This window comes from Xenopus laevis, chromosome 1S (genome assembly GCF_017654675.1).
Source record: "Xenopus laevis strain J_2021 chromosome 1S, Xenopus_laevis_v10.1, whole genome shotgun sequence".
Classification (NCBI taxonomy): Eukaryota; Metazoa; Chordata; class Amphibia; order Anura; family Pipidae; genus Xenopus; species Xenopus laevis.
The window spans coordinates 201,748,541-201,759,678 of NC_054372.1; the positions used below are offsets into that span (position 1 = coordinate 201,748,541).

Consider the following 11,138-nt stretch of genomic DNA (forward strand, 5'->3'; position numbering starts at 1 on the left):
CCTTACGCTACCCCTGAGCGCAACTTCCGATTTTAGTGAATTTGCGGAGCGCTGGCGAAACTACGCCTGGCGAAGTGCGGCAAAGTTGCACCTGGCGCAACTTCGCATCTTAGTGAATATGCCTCATAGTTAGAAGGAAGGTCCACATAGGCTTTCTAATGTTTTTTAGGTCAAAGAAAAATCGTTCGATCGATGGATTAAAATCCTTTGAATCGAACAATTTGAAGGAATTAATCGTTCGATTGATTTTTCATTAGATCGTTTGATTGAACTATTTGCGCTAAATCCTTCCACTTTGATATTCGAAGGATTTACATTTGGCAGTCGAATATCGAGGATTAATTAACCCTCGATATTCGACCCTATGTAAACCTGCCCTTAAGTGTCTGTTTTAGTCAGTTACCGAACATTTGATTTTTGGGACAAACTGGCACTTGGAGGACAATGCCTCATTACACAGATCACACAGAGCCAGATACTTGGCCAAAGAGCTCACAGATTTATTTCCCTATCACTGGTTGGTTACACTGAGAGCCAATGGCTGCTGAGCTCTGTGTGTCTCACTCTCTCCTATTGCCCCAGAGATTTAACCTGGTGATACTGATACTGACAGCCTTTTCTTCTTTGGTTAAATTGGTGCTGCCACTGGCTGGTTATCAATGAGGTGCCACACAATGCCCAGCACACATTTCCCTCCCAGCACATCCCATGTGGCACATTAAGGGTTAATCTAACATGAAGGACACAGAGAACACGCAGCAGTGAGTAAAGGGTTTAATTTCCGGCACACGGGATTGGCTGAGAGGAAACAGGAAGCAGCTGTGATACCTGTAGGCAGAATTGGCAGCGCCTGGCACAGCACGTCATGGGTTAAGTCTCATACAGATACTGGGCTTGGGATGGAGACAGAGAAAGGATTAAACAGTTAAACCGCGGACACTCATGTGACTGAAAGTGGTCTGGCAGAGAGGATGCTGGGAAATATGTGTCAGGTGCAGGAGGAGATTTGCATGAAGGAGGCGCCCATAGTGGAAACTCGTTATCCTGGAGGCCACCCCATCTGCCGCCCCCCGATCACGTGTAGGTGCAAGTGATACACAGACTGGGCTCCGTGTCTCCCATCATTAATCACTGCAAGATATAAAGGAACACAAAGCACTCAGTGACTTTCTCTCTGTTCCCTGGTGCACCCCTTGCACTATTAGTGATACCCTGCCTAAATCTACCAGTAAAATCTATATACTGATCTACAATCAGCTAAATCACCTTGCACTAAAAGTGATAATCAGTCTAACACATCCCTCAGCCTTGCACTAATTGAGAAAATTTACTGATTGCTACCAATCTGTCTAATCCACTTACTGGAATTCCCAGTCCTACCTACCCTTCAGCCCAGTGACCTTACAGTAACAGTGAGTCTCTAGTCCTACTTACTATACAGTCTAGTGACCTTGCACTAACAGTGAGTCTCTAGTCCTACCTACCCTTCAGCCTAGTGACCTTGCACTAACAGTGAGTCTCTAGTGCTACTTACTATACAGTCTAGTGACCTTGCACTAACAGTGAGTCTCTAGCGCTACTTACTATACAGTCTAGTGACCTTGCACTAACAGTGAGTCTCTAGTCCTACTTACTAAACAGTCTAGTGACCTTGCACTAACAGTGAGTCTCTAGCGCTACTTACTATACAGTCTAGTGACCTTGCACTAACAGTGAGTCTCTAGTCCTACTTACTATACAGTCTAGTGACCTTGCACTAACAGTGAGTCTCTAGTGCTACTTACTATACAGTCTAGTGACCTTGCACTAACAGTGAGTCTCTAGTGCTACTTACTATACAGTCTAGTGACCTTGCACTAACAGTCAGTCTCTAGTCCTACTTACTATACAGTCCAGTGACCTTGCACTAACAGTGAGTCTCTAGCGCTACTTACTATACAGTCTAGTGACCTTGCACTAACAGTGAGTCTCTAGTGCTACTTACTATACAGTCTGGTGACCTTGCACTAACAGTGAGTCTCTAGTCCTACTTACTATACAGTCTAGTGACCTTGCACTAACAGTGAGTCTCTAGCGCTACTTACTATACAGTCTAGTGACCTTGCACTAACAGTGAGTCTCTAGTGCTACTTACTATACAGTCTGGTGACCTTGCACTAACAGTGAGTCTCTAGTCCTACTTACTATACAGTCTAGTGACCTTGCACTAACAGTGAGTCTCTAGTCCTACTTACTATACAGTCTAGTGACCTTGCACTAACAGTGAGTCTCTAGCGCTACTTACTATACAGTCTAGTGACCTTGCACTAACAGTGAGTCTCTAGTGCTACTTACTATACAGTCTGGTGACCTTGCACTAACAGTGAGTCTCTAGTGCTACTTACTATACAGTCTAGTGACCTTGCACTAACAGTCAGTCTCTAGTCCTACTTACTATACAGGCTAGTGACCTTGCACTAACAGTGAGTCTCTAGTCCTACTTACTATACAGGCTAGTGACCTTGCACTAACAGTGAGTCTCTAGTGCTACTTACTATACAGTCTAGTGACCTTGTACTAACAGTCAGTCTCTAGTCCTACTTACTATACAGTCTAGTGACCTTGCACTAACAGTGAGTCTCTAGTCCTACTTACTATACAGGCTAGTGACCTTGCACTAACAGTGAGTCTCTAGTCCTACTTACTATACAGGCTAGTGACCTTGCACTAACAGTGAGTCTCTAGTCCTACTTACTATACAGTCTAGTGACCTTGCACTAACAGTGAGTCTCTAGTGCTACTTACTATACAGTCTGGTGACCTTGCACTAACAGTGAATCTCTAGTCCTACTTACTAAACAGTCTAGTGACCTTGCACTAACAGTGAGTCTCTAGTCCTACTTACTATACAGTCTAGTGACCTTGCACTAACAGTGAGTCTCTAGTCCTACTTACTATACAGTCTAGTGACCTTGCACTAACAGTGAGTCTCTAGTCCTACTTACTATACAGTCTAGTGACCTTGCACTAACAGTGAGTCTCTAGTCCTACTTACTATACAGTCTAGTGACCTTGCACTAACAGTGAGTCTCTAGTGCTACTTACTATACAGTCTGGTGACCTTGCACTAACAGTGAATCTCTAGTCCTACTTACTAAACAGTCTAGTGACCTTGCACTAACAGTGAGTCTCTAGTCCTACTTACTATACAGTCTAGTGACCTTGCACTAACAGTGAGTGTCTAGTCCTACTTACTATACAGTCCAGTGACCTTGCACTAACAGTGAGTCTCTAGTGCTACTTACTATACAGTCTAGTGACCTTGCACTAACAGTGAGTGTCTAGTCCTACTTACTATACAGTCCAGTGACCTTGCACTAACAGTGAGTCTCTAGTGCTACTTACTATACAGTCCAGTGACCTTGCACTAACAGTGAGTCTCTAGTCCTACTTACTATACAGTCTAGTGACCTTGCACTAACAGTGAGTCTCTAGTGCTACTTACTATAGTCTAGTGACCTTGCACTAACAGTGAGTCTCTAGCGCTACTTACTATACAGTCTAGTGACCTTGCACTAACAGTGAGTCTCTAGTGCTACTTACTATACAGTCTAGTGACCTTGCACTAACAGTGAGTCTCTAGTGCTACTTACTATACAGTCTAGTGACCTTGCACTAACAGTGAGTCTCTAGTCCTACTTACTATTACAGTCTAGTGACCTTGCACTAACAGTGAGTCTCTAGTCCTACTTACTATACAGTCTAGTGATCTTGCACTAACAGTGAGTCTCTAGTCCTACTTACTATACAGTCTAGTGACCTTGCACTAACAGTGAGTCTCTAGTCCTACTTACTATACAGTCTAGTGACCTTGCACTAACAGTGAGTCTCTAGTCCTACTTACTATACAGTCTAGTGACCTTGCACTAACAGTGAGTCTCTAGTGCTACTTACTATACAGTCTGGTGACCTTGCACTAACAGTGAATCTCTAGTCCTACTTACTAAACAGTCTAGTGACCTTGCACTAACAGTCAGTCTCTAGTCCTACTTACTATACAGTCCAGTGACCTTGCACTAACAGTGAGTCTCTAGCGCTACTTACTATACAGTCTAGTGACCTTGCACTAACAGTGAGTCTCTAGTGCTACTTACTATACAGTCTGGTGACCTTGCACTAACAGTGAGTCTCTAGTCCTACTTACTATACAGTCTAGTGACCTTGCACTAACAGTGAGTCTCTAGTCCTACTTACTATACAGTCTAGTGACCTTGCACTAACAGTGAGTCTCTAGCGCTACTTACTATACAGTCTAGTGACCTTGCACTAACAGTGAGTCTCTAGTGCTACTTACTATACAGTCTGGTGACCTTGCACTAACAGTGAGTCTCTAGTGCTACTTACTATACAGTCTAGTGACCTTGCACTAACAGTCAGTCTCTAGTCCTACTTACTATACAGGCTAGTGACCTTGCACTAACAGTGAGTCTCTAGTCCTACTTACTATACAGGCTAGTGACCTTGCACTAACAGTGAGTCTCTAGTGCTACTTACTATACAGTCTAGTGACCTTGTACTAACAGTCAGTCTCTAGTCCTACTTACTATACAGTCTAGTGACCTTGCACTAACAGTGAGTCTCTAGTCCTACTTACTATACAGGCTAGTGACCTTGCACTAACAGTGAGTCTCTAGTCCTACTTACTATACAGGCTAGTGACCTTGCACTAACAGTGAGTCTCTAGTCCTACTTACTATACAGTCTAGTGACCTTGCACTAACAGTGAGTCTCTAGTGCTACTTACTATACAGTCTGGTGACCTTGCACTAACAGTGAATCTCTAGTCCTACTTACTAAACAGTCTAGTGACCTTGCACTAACAGTGAGTCTCTAGTCCTACTTACTATACAGTCTAGTGACCTTGCACTAACAGTGAGTCTCTAGTCCTACTTACTATACAGTCTAGTGACCTTGCACTAACAGTGAGTCTCTAGTCCTACTTACTATACAGTCTAGTGACCTTGCACTAACAGTGAGTCTCTAGTCCTACTTACTATACAGTCTAGTGACCTTGTACTAACAGTGAGTCTCTAGTGCTACTTACTATACAGTCTGGTGACCTTGCACTAACAGTGAATCTCTAGTCCTACTTACTAAACAGTCTAGTGACCTTGCACTAACAGTGAGTCTCTAGTCCTACTTACTATACAGTCTAGTGACCTTGCACTAACAGTGAGTGTCTAGTCCTACTTACTATACAGTCCAGTGACCTTGCACTAACAGTGAGTCTCTAGTGCTACTTACTATACAGTCTAGTGACCTTGCACTAACAGTGAGTGTCTAGTCCTACTTACTATACAGTCCAGTGACCTTGCACTAACAGTGAGTCTCTAGTGCTACTTACTATACAGTCCAGTGACCTTGCACTAACAGTGAGTCTCTAGTCCTACTTACTATACAGTCTAGTGACCTTGCACTAACAGTGAGTCTCTAGTGCTACTTACTATACAGTCTAGTGACCTTGCACTAACAGTGAGTCTCTAGCGCTACTTACTATACAGTCTAGTGACCTTGCACTAACAGTGAGTCTCTAGTGCTACTTACTATACAGTCTAGTGACCTTGCACTAACAGTGAGTCTCTAGTGCTACTTACTATACAGTCTAGTGACCTTGCACTAACAGTGAGTCTCTAGTCCTACTTACTATACAGTCTAGTGACCTTGCACTAACAGTGAGTCTCTAGTCCTACTTACTATACAGTCTAGTGACCTTGCACTAACAGTGAGTCTCTAGTCCTACTTACTATACAGTCTAGTGACCTTGCACTAACAGTGAGTCTCTAGTCCTACTTACTATACAGTCTAGTGACCTTGCACTAACAGTGAGTCTCTAGTCCTACTTACTATACAGTCTAGTGACCTTGCACTAACAGTGAGTCTCTAGTGCTACTTACTATACAGTCTGGTGACCTTGCACTAACAGTGAATCTCTAGTCCTACTTACTAAACAGTCTAGTGACCTTGCACTAACAGTGAGTCTCTAGTCCTACTTACTATACAGTCTAGTGACCTTGCACTAACAGTGAGTGTCTAGTCCTACTTACTATACAGTCCAGTGACCTTGCACTAACAGTGAGTCTCTAGTGCTACTTACTATACAGTCTAGTGACCTTGCACTAACAGTGAGTGTCTAGTCCTACTTACTATACAGTCCAGTGACCTTGCACTAACAGTGAGTCTCTAGTGCTACTTACTATACAGTCTAGTGACCTTGCACTAACAGTGAGTCTCTAGTCCTACTTACTATACAGTCTAGTGACCTTACACTAACAGTGAGTCTCTAGTGCTACTTACTATACAGTCTAGTGACCTTGCACTAACAGTGAGTCTCTAGTCCTACTTACTAAACAGTCTAGTGACCTTGCACTAACAGTGAGTCTCTAGTGCTACTTACTATACAGTCTAGTGACCTTGCACTAACAGTGAGTCTCTAGTCCTACTTACTATACAGTCTAGTGACCTTACACTAGCAGTGAGTCTCTAGTGCTACTTACTATACAGTCTAGTGACCTTACACTAGCAGTGAGTCTCTAGTGCTACTTACTATACAGTCTGGTGACCTTGCAATAACAGTGAGTGTCTAGTCCTACTTACTATACAGTCCAGTGATCTTGCACTAACAGTGAGTCTCTAGTCCTACTTACTAAACAGTCTAGTGACCTTGCACTAACAGTGAGTCTCTAGTCCTACTTACTATACAGTCTAGTGACCTTGCACTAACAGTGAGTCTCTAGTCCTACTTACTATACAGTCTAGTGACCTTGCACTAACAGTGAGTCTCTAGTCCTACTTACTATACAGTCTAGTGACCTTGCACTAACAGTGAGTCTCTAGTCCTACTTACTATACAGTCTAGTGACCTTGCACTAACAGTGAGTCTCTAGTGCTACTTACTATACAGTCTGGTGACCTTGCACTAACAGTGAATCTCTAGTCCTACTTACTAAACAGTCTAGTGACCTTGCACTAACAGTGAGTCTCTAGTCCTACTTACTATACAGTCTAGTGACCTTGCACTAACAGTGAGTCTCTAGTCCTACTTACTATACAGTCTAGTGACCTTGCACTAACAGTGAGTCTCTAGTCCTACTTACTATACAGTCTAGTGACCTTGCACTAACAGTGAGTCTCTAGTGCTACTTACTATACAGTCTGGTGACCTTGCACTAACAGTGAATCTCTAGTCCTACTTACTAAACAGTCTAGTGACCTTGCACTAACAGTGAGTCTCTAGTCCTACTTACTATACAGTCCAGTGACCTTGCACTAACAGTGAGTCTCTAGTGCTACTTACTATACAGTCTAGTGACCTTGCACTAACAGTGAGTCTCTAGTCCTACTTACTATACAGTCCAGTGACCTTGCACTAACAGTGAGTCTCTAGTGCTACCTACTATACAGTCTAGTGACCTTACACTAACAGTGAGTCTCTAGTGCTACTTACTATACAGTCTAGTGACCTTGCACTAACAGTGAGTCTCTAGTCCTACTTACTATACAGTCTAGTGACCTTGCACTAACAGTGAGTCTCTAGTGCTACTTACTATACAGTCTGGTGACCTTGCACTAACAGTGAATCTCTAGTCCTACTTACTAAACAGTCTAGTGACCTTGCACTAACAGTGAGTCTCTAGTCCTACTTACTATACAGTCTAGTGACCTTGCACTAACAGTGAGTGTCTAGTGCTACTTACTATACAGTCCAGTGACCTTGCACTAACAGTGAGTCTCTAGTGCTACTTACTATACAGTCTAGTGACCTTGCACTAACAGTGAGTCTCTAGTGCTACTTACTATACAGTCTAGTGACCTTGCACTAACAGTGAGTCTCTAGTGCTACTTACTATACAGTCTAGTGACCTTGCACTAACAGTGAGTCTCTAGTGCTACTTACTATACAGTCTGGTGACCTTGCACTAACAGTGAGTGTCTAGTTGCACATACATCACAGGAACCAGTAGTAATAAAGGGATCCTCACCCAGTCTGTAGCCATCGGCCAGTCCTTCCTTGTGCGCCAGGCTGTTGGCAGTGACCAGTAGGTGTCCCAGGAGCTAAGGGGGGAAACACAGATGAAGCCATTTCTTCTGTAACACAAGGAGGGGGCAAGAGAGGGTGTAAAGGCTTGTGTAGTAACACACACTATGTACAAATCACACAACTGCCTCCATTAAACACTATTACAAAGTAGCTGCAGTGCTACACACACCTCTTTCCTTGCACTGTAACACTGGGTGCTGCTTCACTGGGTGCTGCTTCACTGGGTGCCACTGAATTACCTCGCAGGTGTGTGTGTTGCGCAATGACACCCATCACATCGTGAGCATCTTCATGCTGGAAACTTCCAACCACATTGATAACAACACAATGTAAAAGCAAAATGCAGGTGATTTACCAATTTGAATTCACACTGGTGAACTGGGAGCAGGTTGTGGCATTAGTTAGTAGTGGCACCGGCCGTTCTGTTGGAATTCTTGGATAATCTGCTGCTCTTGCTCAAATCTCACACGACTTGTGTCTATTAATTGTGTTATTAGTTGTTCATAGAGAGTCAGTGTAGGACCCACAGTCACTTACACAACTCTCACAGCTATCGGCTTTATTTTGGTGGAACCACAGTCTCCCGCTGATTGTGTGTGTGTGTCAGTGATCATTGTTTGGCATCAAGAACAGGACTGGCATTACCTCTGTGTCACTGGCATTAACGTGGCTGATCCGGGCGATGGGAATTCTAGGAATAACCAAGAAATGAACTGGAGCCTGAGGATTCACATCCCGGAAAGCCAAGCACTGCGGGGAGAGAAGTACAGGGATAAGTATAAATATATATAAATAAATATAATTATATAAATAAATAAATAAATATAAATACATATAAATAAATATAAATACATATAAATATATATAATTACATATAAATACATATAAATACATATAAATAAATATACACACAGGCTTGGTGTATTGGGGGGTAATTGCAATATGGGGTTTGGGAGATGTACAAATAAACATGAATGGGAAGGGAAATAAAGGGGGTCTGATGGAGAAGGTGAGATGCTCTGCAGGACTCGGGGGGGGTCACACCTTCTCATCCTCGTATATGATGTCAGCAGGGAGGGTCTTGTCGATGATGCGAGAGAAGATGGTGGGAGAAGTGGGGGAGACTCTGTTCCTTGCTGCTTCTCTCTGTGCTTTCTGCACCTCCTCGTTGCTCCCCCGACCCCCTGAACTGCTCAGCCTCTGTGGGGTACAAAGATCAGACAACGAGTTTTACCCCATTATTATTATGTGGCCGGCGCAGGGCTGAAGGAAACAGAACCCCACCTTCTGACTGTCACATGTCTGTAGTTCAGCGAGGGACGCTGGGCAGCGGGGGGACCCCCAGATCTTGATTGCAAGGCCGGTATAGAAAAGCCGGAGGGCCGGGAACATCTCTACATAAAACACAGGAGAAATGAGAAGGGACAGGTACTGGTCACATGACACTGTATGATGTCACTGCTGAGTCACTTATTAACCCTCCAGACTCCATGTGACACCCACAAACAGCTCAGCCACATGGGGCACATTTAATAACCCCCTTCCCCCCCACAGCTTGTATCATAGCAACACCTGACTCCTCCCCAATCGCCTGACTCCTCCCCAAAGAACTGACTCCTCCCCAATCACCTGACTGCCAGTAAGCCCATGTGTGACGCCCCGCCCCCAGGGTGCCAGTGAGTTATGTGGGTGCCACAGTGAGAGGGTGAGGGGTAAATAAACCTCCCAGCTCATCTCATACACGAGACTGGAAACTGTGAGGGGAAATTCGTGCAGCTGCTCCAGACAGACTCACAGACAAACACACAGACATTAGGACCCTGGGACGGACACACTCACTGACCTGACTTTTAGCGAAACAACTCGCAGTTCAGTGATGTCACAGACACGTGACCAGGCTAAGGGCGGAAGCGCGTGAGGCTTGACAGGTATCACGTGACAGGCCGGGGGCGGAGCTTCTGTAAGAGCGGCAGTGGGTTGGCTGAAGGCGCATGAGGCGGGAAGGGGCGGAGCAGTGTAAGAGTCGGTGACGCTGTTCTCCAGAAATGTGCTGAACTGATTGGAGAGTGCGGAGCTGCAGGTGGGGAGAGCGGTGGGAGGAGTCTAGTTGTGGGCGGGGCGCGCATAAGATTTCCCTGTGTATAAAGAGTTGAGTGCTGCTGTGAGTATCACGTGTGATGTGTCACTGACGTTCTGTCCCTCTGATCAGTCTCTCACTGATACTTACACTGGCACAGACACGCCCCCACCGCCCGACTCACTCTCTCACCACGCCCTCGTGTCTAACCACGCCTCTTCAGTGCCACGCCCATTAGCAGCCCATTAGCATCTCATTAGCACTCGCCCAGCGTTTTAAAAACCAAAACAGGGAAAGAGATTTGCTACATGATTTAACCACGCCCACTTGTGTCCACCCTGAATAAAGTGTAATTGTAACATTGGGATCAGATCTGTGACTTTCTCACCTCTGTGAGTTTCACCAAACTCCTCCCCCAATACGTCAATAGAACCTTCTGATTGGATAAAGCTTTCCTTAAAGGGGAAGTGCACCTTCCAAACACTTTTCAGTTGAGTTGTTTTCAGATTGTTCCCCAGAAATAAAGACTATTTCCAATTCTTTTCCATCTTTTTTATTTTTACTGTTTTCCCAAAGTGTAAGTTGAATGTTTGTGTCTGTGGTGTTTCAGTCTGACATCTCAGTGATCCAGGGGCTTCTCAACGGTTACTATTTGTTACAATTAATTACATTTCTTATCAGTCTATGGGGAATATCAGCAACGATTGTATCAATTCTCCCTCCTCTGGATCAGCTGACACAGGGGCCCGACCACCGGCCATGGACAGTGAGCTCAGTGCGCAACAACAATGGGCTCTGAATTGGACTCCAGCCCACCCGGGTCTCCAAACTTACTGCCGACCCCCCCAAACACATCTACAACATGTTTGGCACCAGTCCTACAATGGTTAGCGACCCCTGAGCAAATCTGTTTGGCTACTTTCACTTACACACAAATGTTGTTGAATACAAGTGTATCTCAACCTCATCTACTGTTATATTGTG

General features: G+C 44.4%; 1 protein-coding gene across 2 annotated transcripts; it reads right to left on the minus strand.

Moving 5' to 3' along the window:
* Positions 1–758: 758 nt before the first annotated feature.
* Positions 759–10,073, minus strand: hint2.S (histidine triad nucleotide binding protein 2 S homeolog). Of its 2 annotated transcripts, XM_018241869.2 has the most exons (6): positions 9,921–10,073; positions 9,362–9,471; positions 9,122–9,277; positions 8,723–8,827; positions 8,019–8,091; positions 761–1,131 (listed from the first exon to the last, which is right to left on the minus strand). In XM_018241869.2, the coding sequence occupies exons 2-6, from the start codon at positions 9,467–9,469 to the stop codon at positions 1,040–1,042; spliced, it is 534 nt and encodes a 177-aa protein (XP_018097358.1). In that variant the 5' UTR covers positions 9,470–9,471; positions 9,921–10,073; the 3' UTR covers positions 761–1,039.
* Between the last annotated feature and the right edge of the window lie 1,065 nt (positions 10,074–11,138).

Excerpts from the sequence above, each read along its gene's own strand:
- hint2.S (XM_018241869.2), bottom strand. The coding sequence starts at position 9,469 with ATGTTCCCGGCCCTCCGGCTTTTCTATACCGGCCTTGCAATCAAGATC. Across the intron at positions 9,278-9,361 it reads AGACATGTGACAGTCAGAAG|AGGCTGAGCAGTTCAGGGGG; the intron begins GTGGGGTTCTGT and ends TGTACCCCACAG. Across the intron at positions 1,132-8,018 it reads GGCCGATGGCTACAGACTGG|TGATTAATGATGGGAGACAC; the intron begins GTGAGGATCCCT and ends TATATCTTGCAG.